General features: G+C 39.6%; 2 protein-coding genes across 2 annotated transcripts; both read right to left on the bottom strand.

Annotated features, from left to right (window-relative positions):
• Positions 1-769: 769 nt before the first annotated feature.
• On the bottom strand, positions 770-11,039 carry LOC107043153. Its single transcript, XM_015264494.1, has 5 exons — positions 10,815-11,039; positions 9,523-10,033; positions 8,360-8,661; positions 5,658-5,956; positions 770-5,298 (listed from the first exon to the last, which is right to left on the bottom strand). Exons 1-5 carry the CDS (start codon positions 11,029-11,031, stop codon positions 997-999), a joined length of 5,631 nt encoding a protein of 1,876 aa, XP_015119980.1. The 5' UTR covers positions 11,032-11,039; the 3' UTR covers positions 770-996.
• A 1,007-nt stretch (positions 11,040-12,046) lies between these two features.
• On the bottom strand, positions 12,047-18,745 carry LOC107043097 (cell wall protein DAN4). Its single transcript, XM_015264409.1, has 3 exons — positions 18,718-18,745; positions 14,194-16,147; positions 12,047-13,401 (listed from the first exon to the last, which is right to left on the bottom strand). Exons 1-3 carry the CDS (start codon positions 18,718-18,720, stop codon positions 13,013-13,015), a joined length of 2,346 nt encoding a protein of 781 aa, XP_015119895.1. The 5' UTR covers positions 18,721-18,745; the 3' UTR covers positions 12,047-13,012.

The raw sequence follows: 18,745 nt of genomic DNA, 5'->3' as shown, positions 1-18,745 counted from the left end.
TGGGCTCACGTGGAAACCTCAATAGAAAAATCTAGCGCATTTCCTATTAAAGTTTATTTGATTACGATTCCAACATTAATTTTTTCAGTTTTTTTTCGGTGATACTATTGGAATATTACGAAAAAATTTCATGGAAAAACCTAGCGAATTTACGAGACAATTTTATTGGATTTCTATTGAATTTTCGATTAGTGTTTCGCTGATTCTTTTGAAATTTTCAATCGAAAGTAGTCTATAGAAAAGGTCTATAGAACTTGATTATCCTGTAGAACTTATTCTATTGAGATATTTTCTATAGAATTTCGTCGGATGAAATTTTCCATGTTTTTTCCATTTAATTTTTTTCTTTTCATCAAGAAAAATAAACAAAAAAAGGAAAATTTGAACCGAGGAAATTCTATAGAAAATATTGGACGTTTTTTTCAATAAAAACATAAACATTTTCATTTTAATCAATTTTATAGAAAAAATCAATGAAATTTGGTCTATGCAACTAATTGAGGTATTTTCTGCGGAAAGTGTTTGATATAAATTTTTTAAGTTTTCTTCACTCTATTTTTTCTTTCGTATGACAACAATCTACCAAAATAAAACTTCAATAAAAGTCCAGTAGAATTTTCTATCAAAGGCGTTAATTTTTTCTATGAAATTTTTTCATAGATGTGAAGAGACTGGGAAAAGCAAAGTAGCGAAGTGTTTGTATCTTTATAGTGAAAATCATTTAATTTAGTAAAGAGGTGAAATAATGGTTCAGTAAAAAAAAGTTGAACACCTGTTGATAATTAATTTATTTCCCATAAATAATCTAATTCAGAGATGAAGTGTTAAAATCGGATCAGTCAACATCAAGGTAAGTTTCGAATAAGTGAATAAACCTCGAATTTACTAAGTTTCCATTTGGACATATTTCGTAAAGCACCATGCAAGCCTAAACATCCAGAAAAAAATTACATCACGAGACATTTCCGCAAATATGAATTTAAAGGAAGACTGCAATTACTTCTCACACGTAAGAGTCTCTCCATCAATCCTCTGCCCATACATCATCCCCTCGAGTATCTTCAACGTATTCCGAGCAATCACCCCTAGACAACTAACTTTCCCAAAAAGAGGATCCCGCCTCAATCTAATCGTCAGCAACTTGTCAGCATCGATATGCAAAGTTTCTCGATAGACGAACCCCTCAACCCCCTTGTACTCATGAACATTGATCCGACAACTTCCTTCAACGTACATCAAAAAATCCTCCACCCCATCACCAAAACTCATCACACTTATCGAAGACGGTCTGTAAGCTCTAACCGCTTGACTAATGCCAGACGGATCTTCATAGTCCGCTATGAATATGTAATCTTCAGAGATCGCCTCATCATAATAAACAAATTTTTCTTTCCCGAAGGCCCCAAACCGATAACTCGAAACATTTTTAGTTCCGAAAGGATTATCTGTCGTCCTAACAGCACCAGAAGCCAAGTCCAAATGAAGAGCGAACTCCTCATCGAGAAGCATCACTTCTTTACCCTCACCATTCCCCACGAGCTTGACATCCTCACTCTTCACCAAGTGTGAACTTTTAGGATCCCCAGAGCCCCCCTGAACACCCTCAACCGAATAAAGGAGAACCCTATTCCCAACCAAAACCACAAACTCATAATCACTAATCTTCCTGCCATCCCTGACGCCCCCAAGATCCATCACATGTACCATCTCCTTATCAGTCAATTTCCACAGATTCCCTGGGCTCTTACCACACCCCCTCCTACCAATCGTAACAAAATACCTAGCCCCCCGATAATCAAGACTGATCCACTTCTCAATGACCCCGAAGTCCGGAATGGCCGGTCCCCTCACAAACTCATTTCCTTCGAAGACGAACCCCATCATCATACAGTTCTCGAGACTAACGAAGAGACAATCGGAATCATCAGCCTCGAAGTAGTGAGCGCTGACGATATCCCTGTCAAACTCCAGGACTTGGGCATAATCAAAGAACTTCAGCCGATAGATCTGATCATTCGCGGAGTCCTTCAGGAGCTCGAGGTCTTTGCAGATGCTCTGGAGATCCTTCTCCTTGTTGCTAACGACGGCGTCTAGCAGAGTATTCTTCTTCCGCAGGCTGTCAACCAATTTCCGGACGTTGGTTCCATTCAGAAGTCCAGATTCTGCAACGGGTCCTTTCAGACGGACGTTCCCATCAACCGTCCAAACACCGGAGATGATCTGCGTCATCGGGAACCGAGTGGTGACGGCCAAGGCCTGCCAAGTCAACGGGTTGATCCCGTTGTAGACCCCTAGAACCCTCAGGCTTCCGTTCAAAACCACATCATTCTTGAAAACTAAGTCGCCCGCGAAGGTTCCGTTGTCCTCTAGGCTCTCGAACCTAAGGGGGTCCATCCCGTTGATCAAAGGGGCATCGAGGTCCCGACGGATGTTGACATCCCCCAGGAAAGTGAAGTTCCCGGTCACGTTCTGGAGGCCAGTTAGCTGAAAGCTGTCTGCATAAATCTTCTCCAGCTTTTCGTTGTTGACGGTTCCCTCGATTCTAATGGCATCAGCCGAGATGTTCTCGCAATGGAGCGTGTCGATCACTTTGTCTTTATGAAGCGGGAGTAGTTTGTCCATTTGAAGATCATTCAGTCTCTCAACCTTTATGTTGGAAGCGAAGACAATATCCTTGAAGATCGTCGTTCCCGGTATGTGAACAGGTTGATTCAGGTAAACAGCGCTCTCCACCAAATCGGTGACATCCACCCCCATCATTGTCTTGACGTCGATCTTCCCCTTTACGATTATATCCCCTTTGATGATCACCTCTCCCGAAGCTATCACCCTCCCTTTGACCGGAAATTGTCCGTCCAGAATGACAACGTTCTGGTAGAACTCCTGGAGATCATTCTCATTCAAGCGATGAGTGATCGTCAAGTTGTTCAACTTTACGGAGTCCTTCAGCCGTTTGGAGCCTGTTATCGAGGTGCTCTCACTATCCAGGAAGACGAACAGGGCTGGAAGATTGCTGAAGTCGATGCTCTGGATGGACCCATTGATGAGAAGGTTCTGGATGTCAACGTCTTTGGGAAATTTGAAGTTTCCGTTCAGAATGAATTTCTTGTCTGAGACGGAAACGAATCGCCGCTTGATGTCGTCAAGCGTTACATTTCCGATAGTCTTACTACTATCGAATGTCTTTTCGACTGTTGTCATACCCTTGACGACAACAGGACCAGTCAACACCTGGTGATCATTAGGATTGAGGAAAGTCTCCACAGGGTGTTGATTCCACGAAGCAACAGTCAACCCCTCACAGACGATCGCAGTCATCGTCTTCAGACCTTTGACGGAGATGTTTCTGTCTGTCTTCAGGACAGCATCATCAACGATCTCCGAGAAATGTCGTCCGTTGAAAAGGCCCTTCACCCTCAACTCAGAGATGCTTACGTTGCCGTGAAGAACAACAACTCCCATCTTCTGAGGATCATAGATGTCCTGCAACTTACGATCATTCACCCTCTCACTGCTGATGACCCCAGTAACCATCAGGTTATCAATAGGAACACCTCCACTAACGATCGTGTCATACAAATCATCGAGAGTCTTCCTCTCGCTCTCAAGATCGACCACCGACCTTCCGTCCACTCTCTCCGCGTGCAGCATCCCAGCGTCTAGATTATCAATCTCGAAGTTCCCCAACAACTGCTGACGCTTCGTCTTCGATATCAACCGCGACATGAAGTCTTCACGCTTCATTCCATTGATGTTCTCCGGTGACAGCCGAGAAACGTGTAACTCTTGCGTCACCATCCTCTCGTAAACAATGCCCGAGGTCTTGTTCAGACGCGTCATGAAGTCCTCTACCGACACGTTTCCCTGGAGCTTCTCCATCGTGAGTTGGACGACGATCGGAGGAACTTTAAAGGTCATGACTTTCATGATACATTCGGAGAAGATCGTCCCCAGACGAGTCAGATCTCCTCGAGTCAATTTCCCAAAGGTCACGTTTGCGTCGATCCTTTCCAAATTAGGAAGGTCTTGGCTGGTGTCTGTTGTTACGAATTCATCAAGACGATGACCATTGATCTTGCCATTAGTAATGTAAACATCCGGTTTGATCGTCACGTGACCCTGAAACGTCTTCTTCCCCGTGATCTCCACGCGCTTCTCGTTCTTCTTCACCAAATCGTGGAGCATCGGCCAGGTTTTCTGGTTAATCTCCTCATTGACCTGGATGTTCCTCTCGACCTTGAGCTTGGCGAAGATCGCGGGGGACATGAGTCTTCTAGTTTCGTTGATCAGAACCGTCGACTTTTGTATCTCTGGCCCTCCCGTTATGTTCGCGTCTATCTGAAGACTTCCCATGATCTCCAGATTCTCGAAGGTCATCTTTTTCAAGAGATTCTGATTTCCGTGTAGCAGGATGAACTCTTCCACTGGAGATTCGTTGATCGTCAGCAGATTACTGAGACTTCCGGTGGTCAGGGTCTTGAATTTCTTGTTGGAGGGCATCGCAATGGCGTCTGTACTGCTCTTTAATACGTAGTCTTTTGGATATTTCAGACGGTTTAAGTGGCTGATGTGTACGTAAATGGCTGACACGTGGCCATTGATGATGGTTTCACCGGGAATCCTCACTGCTTTGCTTTTTGATACTACATTGCGGATCAATGTATTCCAGTTCTGGTCATTGATGTACGTGAAATTCAAATCTCCGATGATGACTAGTTTCCTCAGATTTGGAAAGTCAATCAGGTCGTATGAGATTTGGTCTTTATCGAAGATGATGTCGTCAATAGGGATTCCGTTGATGAAGTTTACGTTCAAGGTCGTGGCGTTGATGGCGGGGAAGGTCTTCTGTCCGGAGATGATCATGTTGCTGTCATAGGCGAACAGCTTGCTGAACATTTCGGCAATTGATGAGTTGTTGGCAGTTCCGAAGGAGATGTTGTCGACAGTCAGCTTGTTGACGGTCAGGTCCCCCAGGATGTGGAGGTACCCGGGGAACTCGACTTGTGTGGAGTTCACGGACAGGGCTTTGTTCATGTTGGAGTGGAGGAGATCCAGTTGTCGGTGGAGTTCTTGCATTGCGATCCTGGTTTCGATGAGGTTGGATTCGAAGTCGGCTTGAGTGAGGTCGCTTTGGCCCAAGGATATCATCTGGTAGGGGAGACCTTTCTCGACTACCGCGTATTTTGACTTCAAGTGGGTTATTTGCCAGTGGGCTGTGATGACAGATGTCGTCAGGTAGCTGTCCTTCAGGCGGGTTTCGGTGCCCTCGAAAACTAGGTTTTGCTTTCTCAGGATTTCCTGGAAATAACGGGGAGTGGTGTCAGGATAACGGCGCGAAAGGAAAAATGTACTTCATTAACATCTGAGGAACTACGGATGACCGCAAAGCCGAATAAAAATTCATCTAATGAGTATCAGAATAATTTTGAATTTTAATCGTAGTCTGGTGACCGTAGACTGAGAAAAAAAAGTAGAGCTCTCAGGCAAGTCTTACTTGCGCCAAAAAAATAATTTATTAAAAATTGTGAAAAAAAGGATTTTTTTACGAATTTCGGTAATTATGTTGTTTTAAAAGACTACTATAATTTTTTAGACATTTTAATTGAAAAAGTCTAATATATATTTTTTCAAATAATGAGCATAAAATAATTACTCACTGCTAACTCATCCTTCATCCGGAACATGTGCTCCGTCTCCTTGTAGACTGCTGGTGTTAACTCCTCCAATTTTGTTCGAATTATCACGATTCTGTTGTTATATACAAATCCAACTTTCGGTATGACAGTTATCCGCGACAAATGCAGATCGGTCGTGTCAAAAGGTGGTAGCGAAATCCTCTCGAAGGTGTTGTCCTGCCAGACGAGGCCAGCGATCGAGTTATTCTTCAACTGGACAAGCACTAGGACTTCGTCTCTGTATGTGTCCACCGGGATTGTCTCGATCCAAACGATCTCCTCTGCAACGAATACAGTCGAGACTTTATATAAGATACCTCGAGCTCCGAACGCTCGAGGCCTACCCCCACTTTCGGCATTTTTATCGCCTCCTGAATGTTTAGTTTCGTGGGCTTCTTATAAGATACCTATGGCCTCGATCATTTTTCGACGGGAGAAGAGTGATTATAAGGATCGAACGGAGTTAAGGGTCAAACGGGAGGGACGAAGTGATCATAAGGGTCAAATGACTTTAAGGGTCAAGAGTTCAAACGTGAGAGTCAAGTGAAGTAATCAGAAGGGTCAAACGATCCCAAGGGTCACCTCTTTTTTCGACGCTATAATTATTAAAATGATCACACAGAATTATCTTAATAGAATAAAGCCTAATTAAAATTCAATTAATTTACGTACTTTCAATAATTTGCACTTCAGCTGTCTAGAAGTGATTATTCTCAAGTCCCCCAACAATCCCCCAACATCAGCTGCCATTCTATCACGCGGACTTATGTTTAGAGAGAACAGGGAACACCGATTATATGAATTCAAAACATTAAACTTGTATAGATTGATTAGTTATCAATATCCATTCGGTAACAATGAATATTCCATAGAATTCGGGCCCAACGAGCGAGGTATCTTATTTCAAACCGCTGATCCCTATTTTTCTCCTCTCTATAAGCGCGCGTGGTGGGGGTACAGGGATTCCCGGAATTCTACTCTTCTACTGTCCCTAAGGTATCTTATATAAAGCCTTGACTGCATTTGAATGGTCCCCATTGAAGTAAATGTTGGTAACATACCGTTGAGGATTTCTCTGATAGCCAAATGGAATTGGAACTTCCCTTCGAAATAATCGAGGATCGCCCCGTTGGGCCCAGACGTCCCCAGGTACAGAATGTGTCCGCTTTGGAAGCATGCAAAGTTTTTCAGGCCGACTGATTTCTCGCTGGGTGATGCCTCGAAATAGGCCTCCTTGGAATTCTCATTCGTGTAGTCGTATATGGAGATGTTGTCATGCAGGTGGACAGCGACCATGATTCCGTTGTAGGCTGGACATGTCTTCACGTCGATAACATCAGAGCCTGGTAATCGTTGGCTCAACCTGGATTAATGTAAGTCGAGTGTTCAATAAATATTCTTATTTGAATTTCTTGGGAATTTTCGACTAGTAAAATTTCCATTGAAATTTTAAGGAATTTTGTCATTGAAAATTCATAATTTTATGGAAAAATTCGGGGAAATCATAAATGTCAGTTTAATTAGTTGGGGGAAATGAATGAAAAATTAAGAAAAATTCAGAGAAATGTCCCTAGAATTCCAGATTCCTCTGAGATTTCAAGGAAATTTGATGAAATTCTCGGAATTCCAGGAATTTTTGCAGTGAATATTCATTTTCATTCGAAAATTCATGTAAACTGCGGAACGTGCGTCTTCCTATCGCAAAAAAATTGGGGCCTTACGCGAATTTTCAGAGAAACTCGAAATTCCCTCGACTTTCTCCTCTTAAATCAACTTCAAAGTGTTTTTCCGGAAAATTCAGCCAAACTTTTTCAACAGTGACGCACGAAAAAAATTAATAGAAAAAACTATCGAATTCTAAAGAAAAAAAAATCGATTGAATTTCTATCGAAATTTTTTTTTAATTTCTATGAAAAATTCTATTTGTTCTTTAAGCAGTATATTTTCCAATCAATATTTATGGTTGCAGTTTACAACAGGGGCCACAAATATTATATTTTTTAATTTTCAATTTTTTATCTTTTATTTCTAATTTTTAATTCTTATTTTTTTAATTACTGGACCATCAAGTTACGCTAAGTTGCATGAATTTTAATAAAAATCTATGAAACCAAAAACAAATAGATTTTTAATGCATTTCAATAGAACGTCTCAAAGAAAGCGTTAGATTTTCCTGTCAATTTATTTTACACGTGCGCACCCCCAAAATTTCTCGAGCCCTTACCAAAAATTAGAGAGATTCCCATTGATACTGAATCCCCATATATCGACGTAGGAATAATTGCTCCCTGACAGATTACTCGTTTGGGCCATAGTAATCAGTCTNGTGATTATTCTCAAGTCCCCCAACAATCCCCCAACATCAGCTGCCATTCTATCACGCGGACTTATGTTTAGAGAGAACAGGGAACACCGATTATATGAATTCAAAACATTAAACTTGTATAGATTGATTAGTTATCAATATCCATTCGGTAACAATGAATATTCCATAGAATTCGGGCCCAACGAGCGAGGTATCTTATTTCAAACCGCTGATCCCTATTTTTCTCCTCTCTATAAGCGCGCGTGGTGGGGGTACAGGGATTCCCGGAATTCTACTCTTCTACTGTCCCTAAGGTATCTTATATAAAGCCTTGACTGCATTTGAATGGTCCCCATTGAAGTAAATGTTGGTAACATACCGTTGAGGATTTCTCTGATAGCCAAATGGAATTGGAACTTCCCTTCGAAATAATCGAGGATCGCCCCGTTGGGCCCAGACGTCCCCAGGTACAGAATGTGTCCGCTTTGGAAGCATGCAAAGTTTTTCAGGCCGACTGATTTCTCGCTGGGTGATGCCTCGAAATAGGCCTCCTTGGAATTCTCATTCGTGTAGTCGTATATGGAGATGTTGTCATGCAGGTGGACAGCGACCATGATTCCGTTGTAGGCTGGACATGTCTTCACGTCGATAACATCAGAGCCTGGTAATCGTTGGCTCAACCTGGATTAATGTAAGTCGAGTGTTCAATAAATATTCTTATTTGAATTTCTTGGGAATTTTCGACTAGTAAAATTTCCATTGAAATTTTAAGGAATTTTGTCATTGAAAATTCATAATTTTATGGAAAAATTCGGGGAAATCATAAATGTCAGTTTAATTAGTTGGGGGAAATGAATGAAAAATTAAGAAAAATTCAGAGAAATGTCCCTAGAATTCCAGATTCCTCTGAGATTTCAAGGAAATTTGATGAAATTCTCGGAATTCCAGGAATTTTTGCAGTGAATATTCATTTTCATTCGAAAATTCACGTAAACTGCGGAACGTGCGTCTTCCTATCGCAAAAAAATTGGGGCCTTACGCGAATTTTCAGAGAAACTCGAAATTCCCTCGACTTTCTCCTCTTAAATCAACTTCAAAGTGTTTTTCCGGAAAATTCAGCCAAACTTTTTCAACAGTGACGCACGAAAAAAATTAATAGAAAAAACTATCGAATTCTAAAGAAAAAAAAATCGATTGAATTTCTATCGAAATTTTTTTTTAATTTCTATGAAAAATTCTATTTGTTCTTTAAGCAGTATATTTTCCAATCAATATTTATGGTTGCAGTTTACAACAGGGGCCACAAATATTATATTTTTTAATTTTCAATTTTTTATCTTTTATTTCTAATTTTTAATTCTTATTTTTTTAATTACTGGACCATCAAGTTACGCTAAGTTGCATGAATTTTAATAAAAATCTATGAAACCAAAAACAAATAGATTTTTAATGCATTTCAATAGAACGTCTCAAAGAAAGCGTTAGATTTTCCTGTCAATTTATTTTACACGTGCGCACTCCCAAAATTTCTCGAGCCCTTACCAAAAATTAGAGAGATTCCCATTGATACTGAATCCCCATATATCGACGTAGGAATAATTGCTCCCTGACAGATTACTCGTTTGGGCCATAGTAATCAGTCTGTTATCGTCGTTATACCGGAAGTGGAGCAATCGCCCCACCCGCACCTGGATGGGCCAGAACCAAAATTTCTGGAAGTTTTCTCCAGATAAGATGTACCAAATGAGCTGGTGGGTGTCATGAGCCAACTCAACCGAGAGCACGACAATGATGTCTGATTCATCGTCTCTTCCTGCTGGTGAAGTTCCATTGAGTGAAGTGAACACTTCGAACGTGAGGATTTTTCCGGAAAGGAGGATCCAATGTTGCTTCGTTACGTTAAAGATCTCATTGTCCAAAACATTGAGGACGAACATCAAGGGAGTTGATGCGGCCAGGTAAGATATCCCGTTTCTCGTAAAGAATTTGTAGTGATTCGCTTCGCTGAATAGGTACTCGTTAATTTTGTTGGTGATGTTGACTATTGATAACGCTGAGAAAAAATAGTGAATGCTGACTTCTTCAAGTGAATCGACAATAAGACAGCCAAATTTAAATTTTATTTTATTCGGCTTATTTATTCGATTTTTTACTTGAATTTTTTAATGAGAAAAGAGGGAGAATTCTGTAGAAAAAATATGGAAAGTTTCATTGTCAAGGGATTTTTATAGGGAAATGGAAATCCAGCGAATTGACTAGATTTTTTTATGAAGTTTTTTTGTACGTGAAATGATCAATTAATTAATTGATTTATCAATCAATCGATCAAAGAATTGAGGCATCAGTTAATGAATGAATAACTAGTTAATCACTGTTGTTAATTTTTTGTCAATTTTATGGAAGAATTTCAGTAGAATTTTATGTTTTTTTTTCATAGAAAATGCTTAATTAAAAATATTTTATAGAAAAAAATCTGTTGGATTTCATCTTTCTATATAATTTCTGCTGGTGAGATGTCTACAGTAATTTCTCGACATGAATTGTCCATGTTTTTTCTTTTTTATTTTTCTATTTTCATTGAAAAAAATTAAACGAAAAAAAGAGAAGAGATCTCAATAGAATAAGTTGTATAGAAGAATTGAATTCCATTGATTGCATCCATAGAATATTTTTCATTGAACATTTCTATTGAAAAAAAAATCCACAAATATTCGGATGTTTTCAATGGAATCGGCCAAAAAAATATAGAAAATTCAATAAAAATTGAACAGAATTTTCAAACGAATCCGCTGGGTTTTTCTATGGAATTCTGCAGTGCGTGACGCGATAAATACCTTCTCGATACCCTTCCTTCGATCCAAAATCATACGCCTTCTGTATTTCGCTACTCCATCCCGATTCACTCGAAGGTCGTTCATTTTTTTCCCCCAACAACATTTGATCCAATTTATGGGACATACTCTGAATCTCATGTACATCAAGACATTGTACAAACACAGACATTAAATAAACTAAACTAACAGTAATAAATAGAGGTTTGATCCTGGCCATGACTGATGCTTCACTAAACCAGTGAGCAATGACTCCGATGCCACTGGTTATTACACGCTACAAATCCCTCGACCGTAAATATTTTGAAAATGCAAGGGTATTAATGAAATTCCTGTGAAACGTGAAGGTATAAAATTTATTACCATCGATAGAAAATACAAACTCTCACCGTCTACATCAACTAAGAAAAAAGTCAGAGAAAAACCTAGGGAATTCGATAGAAAATTTTATTTCTATTTCTATTGAACTTTCTCTTAGTTATTGCATTTTTTTATAAAATGCAAAAAACTATTGCATTTTTTAGATAAATGGTTATAGATAGTGTTGCTAATACATTAGCAATTTGCTTCCGAATGGGTTCTGTTTTTTAAATTCTTATTTCACTATTCTCTTCAATTTTTTTATTTCATAGTCGTATTGTTATAAATTTTTTGAGCCTAGACTAATTCCGTTTTGATGACAATTTTTTGAGTGATCGATTTTTGAAAAAATGTCAATTTTTCGAATCTGTAGGAAAAACTGAATTTCAATTAGTGCAATGAATAGTGATTACAGTGGATATTCGTGAAATAAATATTGAATATTGATTGATGCTTTATAAGAAAATTTCGAAAAAATGACACAATTTAAAAATCGAAAATTTTGTCTTTTTAGACTATATGTGGACGTCCCCATGAAAAGGGGCCACTTTGTTGATTCTAGTTTTCAAAATATTCACGTTTTTGTCTCAGCAACTCCCATTTACACTCATGTTAAAGTGTTTTTTTCATCTGCTCCGACGTCATTTTTGACCCTATGAGGATCATTTTGGGCTCAAAATGTGTGGAATATTATAAATATCATCAGAGTACATATAACTCCATATCGACAAAGTGGTCCCTTTTCATGCGGACGTCCATATATTCAGAACAACAGAATTCAATTTTTATTTTTTTACTGAGATATTTTCCACAGAAATTCCTCCGCTCACATTTTCCAAGTTTTTTTGATCTGATCTTGTTAATAAAGATAGAAGAAAAATTAAATGGAAAAAACTTGGTAAATCTATGTCTAAGAATTGCTTTAGAAAATGTCTTAATAGAATAAATTGAATAGGAAAATAAAATTCGCAAGGTTTTTCTGTGAAATTTCTTCGTGCGTGATGTTCTATTACACCAGAGGTGATTATAAATAATTTTACATATTATGCTCTAAACTGTTAAATTACACACTTTCCAGACTAAATAATATATTACATTCGATACTCTAACGGCTAAAGGAAATCCCTAATCTTTGATTTTTTTATTCTTCCATTTAATTACAGCGTTGAGCAAAAATAACAAATAAATCCTGCGTGACCCATGGTATTAATCCATCAGCGGTTGCGTTATGTCTGACATTCTTGCCCCATTACATGTAATATTACTCAATGGGTGACCGCGACAGCTGTGGAATCAACTCATTAATGGAGTGGTGAAACGTAGTTAAGGATGAGGAAAATTGAGATGTTTTTCTCCAAGAAATTCTATTGAATTCCTGTTTTTCTATTGGAGTTCTATCAGAATTTCTGCAAAAATTCCATTTGTTTTTTTTTTGGGACGTGATGGAACTTTAAAAAAGAGTTGATAGATTTGGATTTTTCTAAATAAATTATTCTTTTGGGCGTTTTTCCGTAGAAACTTCTTGGGTATAAGATTTCCCACTTTTTCTCATTCTATTTTTTTTCTCTTGACAAAATTTCACACGCATGAATTTTATAGAAGCAATCCCAATACTATAAATATTTTAGAAAAATCGACTTTTATCAATGTTTTTTATAGAAAAAATATCTGTTTAAAACATACGTCAACGTCGCATAACTTTCAATAAAGTATTATTTCTATTAATTCCCATCATTTCTACTTTTTCAATTGTTCATGAATCTTAAAACCAAGTGATTACGTTAATGTTCAAACGTTGAAACCGGTTGCGTTACGTTTCACCACTTCCTTAGACTCTTGAATCAAGGCACAACTACAGGAATAAATCTGGCTCTATCCCCGGCATTCGGCGAAAATCTGAGATTCACTTTATCCTTGTCTTCCTCACCGACCTCTAAGAAGGTGTTCCAATCGACAAGGAAATACAACCCTGATCGCCTGGGTGTTGGTAAAACGGGATCTGGTGCTGCTGTGGTACCACCGAAGGAGTTTGCGAGGTCCTCGAGACTTGGACCCTCCGTTGATGACGAAGAATTCGGCGTTGCCGGGGTGCTATTCACCACGCGACCAGCAGTATCCGAAGAGTCTCCAGTGGAGTCTGGAGCTGGTGGAGTGTCCGCTGGAGAAGTTGAATTCGGGGCCATTGTACTCTCGGATGGCTCGGATGCGGACATCTCATTGTCACTTGAATCTGGCGAAAATCAAAAGACAAATCAATTATTCATTTTTCTTCTCATGGAAAAAATGAGGGATTATGAGCATTAATCAGTAGCTGATTGATGTAATGAGGTGAATTAACTCGATTGTCTTCATTCTAGGTCATTCTTTATCAAAAGAATCTCATTTCACCAATTCGCTAGTCTAACAAGAGAATCTGACCAATTGTGAATAATCTCCAGTTCTTGATCAGGGCCATCTTTTTATGTCTAAATGGCGAACTTAGTACCTTAGCTTAAAACATGAATGTTTTTTGACAATCCCAAGCAAAAATCTGAGATTACCCATATTTGTTATTGGTTAGGTCTCCTCATTCACCACTAATTTCATCACTTCATAATTCTAGCAACAACTTGAGCAGCAGTGAATAATCTCAAATTCTTGATCCGCGCCATTTTTTAAGCTCTAAACGGCAAACTTAAGACCTTCGCTAATAACATGAATGTTTTTTAGACAACCCCCCACAAAAACCTAAAATCATTCATATTCACTACTTCTCAGGTCTCTCCATTCACACGCGTCATGCCATTATTAGATACCAGAAATCTCAACATACCGTTCCCGTTCAATCTGTTACACACTCGTTATGCAAACCCTGAAACATGCATGTAGATTAGCACGAATCATTAATAAACTCATCCTCCGAGCCCTCCAATTCTGTTAGTCACATTAGTTATCAACCTCTTCATCCAACTCAAACCACCAATGATTCTGTCAATCCACCATTTCGAACTTCCCAAAAGATAAATCATCAATCTCTTAATACCACTCATCGCCACATCCCCCAGATCATCCTGTTCGTTATCCTCGTCCTCCTGTCTCTTCACCTCGTTCCTCAAGTCCTGATTATACATCTGAAGGATCTCCTCGAGGCTAACTGAATCCGGTCCACCCTGAAGAATCTTCGTACTTTTCATAAGTCGATTTGCGGCATTACGGACATCATCAACTCCAGCCTTTCCCTCCTGCACAAGTTTGACTGTATCCAACAGCTCATTAATCTTGTTCTTCTGCGTCTCATCATCGATCTGTACCTCGTGCGGCTTGAAAACATGCAGGGGCTTCCCCGTCGTCCCCTGCAGCTCCATCTCCCCTGAAGCCCTCGACCTCGTGATCAACCCGATATTCTCCAAGATGCTCTTCATGTTATCAGGAACAGCTTCTATCACAGAAGGTGCTTCAGTCGTGGTCTTCATAGCCTTCTTTTCACGAACCTCACCAAGTCCAAATGTAGCCAAAAAGCTTCTCATTTCTTCGTCCTTGATCTCAGAAGTCGGTAGAGGTCTGAACGCCTTCCAAGAGTCAACAGTAGTCGGACGCCTGATTTCTGGCTCTGGCTTTCTAGTTGCCGACACGTTGTCCGGTTCTTTTCCTGACACAGGCAGCCCAAACCTTAGAAACAACGACTGCAGCTCTGGGGAGAGATTGCTGACACCCTTTTGCAGGTCTGATTGGCTGTTATCAAAGGTATTCTGATGCACAATTGATGGTGCATCTGAGATGGTTGATGTCAGTCCGACCGTTTTGCTCGGAATGAAGTTGTTTTCTGGGATCGCAAAGTCCTCGCCGAGAATGTCACTCTGGGGCAATCCAACGAAAGCCTCTTCCGTCTTGATCTTGGATTGACTTGGCTGAAGACCGATAGCTGCAAGCAGATTAGCGACTTCCTTTCTCATCGGTGTTGTCTGTCCTTGAGCAGCTGCTCCCTGCGAAGGGGAAGAACTCAAGGGGGTGACGTACAAAGGAGCTGTAGGTGCGTCATTCATCATCTCCATGTCGGCCATGTTGAAGGTCACTACTTCAGGGACTGCTGTTGTTTTCAATGCGGGTTTTGCGAAGGTGCCTAGTGTCGGGAAAGCTGATATCACGGTTGGAAGGAAGGGCTTGCTTTTAGCAGGAGTCTTCACAGGTTTCTTGGTCGGTGATGCTGTTGCAGGGGCTGTTGTTCGCTGCGGGGCACCGGTTCTAGGTCTAGGCGTGGTGGATGGAGGTGCGTTATACCTCCATTGATCGGATGTCAAGATATTGGTCGAGCGAGTCGTTGGGATCGTTGAGGAGACATAATCTTCTGAAGGAGTTGTTGATCTTTCGGTGGAGCTGGTGCTGTACGTCACTTCCAGCTGCGATTTCTGGGTCGTAAAAGTCTTCTGATTGTTCCTCTTCAAGAGATTATTTTGGTTCAATGTGAATTTCTCTGGATTGTCATCTGCTTTGACGTCCGAATACGAGTTCCGGTGGTTCTTGTGTTCATGGGACGACGCGGACACCTGATTCTTCGAGTCTTCCGGCCCCTTGGGACTAATCAGATTGATATTGCTTCTGGTGGAGGGGAGTGGTTCCTCTTGGATCGATGCAAATGGCAACATTATTTCGGAATCTGGGATTACCTGAACCATTGGCGGTTTTGTGTACAAATCCTGGAGGTCCTCACCTGCTGAGTCTTTGGAGTTGTAAGGCAGGACGACCATTAGGGCTCGTTGATAGTCGGAGCGCATCTGCTCGATGGACTCTTCGTAGTTCTCCATGTCCTTGGATGTGATGTTCTGGAGGATTTCGACTATTTGGCTGCGGGAGAGCCGGGGGAGGTTTTGGTCTGATTTGATCAGACGCTCTACCTCGTCGATCGTCCGGTTGATGGAGGATTCAATCTCGTGTTTTGAGGGCAGCTGGTCCAGGCATCTTCCGAGGGTGAGGAGTGAGAGGAAGTATAGAAGGAGGATCTGAAAGAAGCATTGCATGCAAGTCAGTAGCGAAGCGGTAAAACGGCTCAAGTCGATTTTGACGATTGGTCAGTTTTCAATGAATATCTCGGGATCTGAGGCAGATAGCAAAATTTTTGTGAAAACCTTTCCGTAGAGCGAATTGAAAGCTACAGAAAAAGTCTGGTTGAAACGAAGCTATGTATTTATGCGGCAGCCGGTCGGTCCAATCGACAATGTTCGGGCACCATCGGGAACCTTCGGTTGAGCGTCGCGGAATCGCGATACCCCCGGAAAGTAGTAGAAATGTAGCACTCGAGTAGAACTCACGTACATCAAGTGCATCAACGAATTAAATTTAAAGACAATTCTCAAGAGACTAATCAGTACATTATCAAGCCATTTAATTGATAATGTTTTGAGAAATTTAGACAAAAAAGAGAAAAAAAAAATATTAGGAAATGGACAATCTTTAATTGACGATATCTTCTGACTGAATAATCCGATTTGAGCGGATCACATTCCATTTTGTAGTTTAAAAAAATACATTGAAAATGGGAGGGGGGGATTTGACTCCGCCGTTCTCGACGATCAAAGATGGTTCATTTTATAGAACATGTATCCAAACATTTTAATATGGTTCTTCGAATTGAGTAATTGAATTTTATAATTTCACCGTCGATCTGAACATATTTTATTTCAATGGTCAATGCGACATGTCACATCGACTGTTCATACTTGCCGTTAACACACGCCCTAGATTCCGTTTTTTCAACCGAGAATAATTTCGCTTCCATAATTGTGTGTATAAGAACTGACCGACATTTCGTCTCGACGGGCGATCGAATCCTTGAACCATCTATTCAGATTTCAGCAATAGATCGACAAAAACTTACTCATCATCATTGACGATGCACTGCGCAATTGCCGTTCAATTCTTCTATTTCTCGAGTTTTTTTTTTCATTCGAAATGTTCAGTGGAAAATATTCTGTAGATAAAAACAATAGAATTCAATTTTTCTATAAAACTTATTCTATTGAGATATTTTCTATAGAAATTCTCCGGCTCAAACTTTTCTATTTTTTATTAGTCACTTTTTTTAAGGAAAAGAGAAAAAATGGAGTGAACAAAATTTCATGTTGTGGAATTCCGATAGAAAATGTCTCAATAGAAAAAGCTGTACAGAAATTTTCAAATTCTACAGATTTTTTCAATGAAATAGTTTCCATTGGATATGATTCTTAAAGAAGCGCGCAGTAGAGGTGCGGAATTCTTTAACAGAATCGGTCAAAAAATAATGCAGTTCCCAAAAAAGTCTAATAGAAATCTATACAATTTTCTATCGAATTAGTTAGGGTTTTCTAAGAAACTTTTGCGAGCGTAAACGACCCTTAGATGGTTCAAGGTATGACAGAATTGCTCAATACTCGCCGGGATGCATTCGAAAATACCGCATTCAGTATTTACTTGTTGTTTATAAATACTGAATATTCATAGAAGTAGTGAAAAAGGTCCTTGACTGCCCGAGAAAGTCCATTCGTTGTAACGCAACTGCTTCCAACATCAATATGGACTCTCATTACGCCCCTCATTACCTATCATTACCCTCATCCTGACGGTTTTCCGTCATTGAATTTCAAGGAATCAATTTTCAAGACAATTGGAGATGATCATTCCCCTCCAAGAAGTAATGAAGATGAAATTTACCAACAGTATTTATTTGCCAAAATGTTTTTCTTTTATTTACAAAATATTTCATAGCGATGAGATACATTGTTAAAAATTTTCATGTCCACTGAAACTTCAAGAAATTTTGTTATTGAAAATTTATAATTTCGTGGAGAAATCCGTGGGAACTGGAAATTTCAGTTCAATTATTCCGGGAAAATCAATGAAAACTCAGGAAAATTTTGCGAAATCTCTTCTTGAATGTCAGATCCCTCTAAATTCCCAGGGAATTCCTTCAAAATTACTGGAATTCCAACAATTTTAAAAGAATCTATCAATTCCATTAACTTCTCCTTAAATCGAAATCCATTGAAATTCCCTTTAAATCGAATTCAAGATCTTTTTCCGAAAAATGAACCAAATTTCATTAACAGTTTATGACGAGTTGAAAGAAAACGGAAAATTCTTGGCTTTTATTCACTCAATTCACCCCAAAAAGAATTCACAAAAAATACGTTCCCCTGAGGCCCTTCTAAAACCATAATTGAAAAAAACAAGCCCTAGTATCAACTCGAAGCAATCCTTGACACATTAATGAGAATGAAAGTAACTTTCATTCTTACCCACGTGCCACGGAAATCCTGAAAATCCACTGAAATTTCCTCGTTCTAATGCTCGACAGGTCGAAAGCATGAAATACCGGTGACTAATAGTGCGAAACCGGCATAATCTCCGCCAACTTTCATTGATAAAAATGTAAAAACTTCCAACTGTAAAAATACGACAAAGCGCCCGATGAAAATGCCTCACTAATTATTTCCCTGACAAATGCAAAATAATTTTCCGTCACATGTGCAAGTAACGATTCGTCCGAGACGAACCGGTTGTGTTGAATGAAACGCGTGAAAAAATATAAACTCACCATTGCGGTATATCCAATCGTCCGAAGA

This window comes from Diachasma alloeum, unplaced genomic scaffold (assembly GCF_001412515.2).
Source record: "Diachasma alloeum isolate Michigan unplaced genomic scaffold, Dall2.0 Dall_scaffold_00547, whole genome shotgun sequence".
In the NCBI taxonomy this organism is placed as follows: Eukaryota; Metazoa; Arthropoda; class Insecta; order Hymenoptera; family Braconidae; genus Diachasma; species Diachasma alloeum.
Note: the sequence above shows the minus strand (reverse complement) of the source record. Positions and strands in the feature narration are given on the sequence as shown.

Coding starts and splice junctions, on each gene's coding strand:
- LOC107043153 (XM_015264494.1), bottom strand. CDS start 11,031: ATGGCCAGGATCAAACCTCTATTTATTACTGTTAGTTTAGTTTATTTA. Junction 8,662..9,522: donor GGGAATCTCTCTAATTTTTG/GTAAGGGCTCGA, acceptor ACATTAATCCAG/GTTGAGCCAACGATTACCAG. Junction 5,957..8,359: donor TATCAGAGAAATCCTCAACG/GTATGTTACCAA, acceptor TATTCGTTGCAG/AGGAGATCGTTTGGATCGAG.
- LOC107043097 (XM_015264409.1), bottom strand. Junction 13,402..14,193: donor GGGGGATGTGGCGATGAGTG/GTATTAAGAGAT, acceptor GATTTTCGCCAG/ATTCAAGTGACAATGAGATG.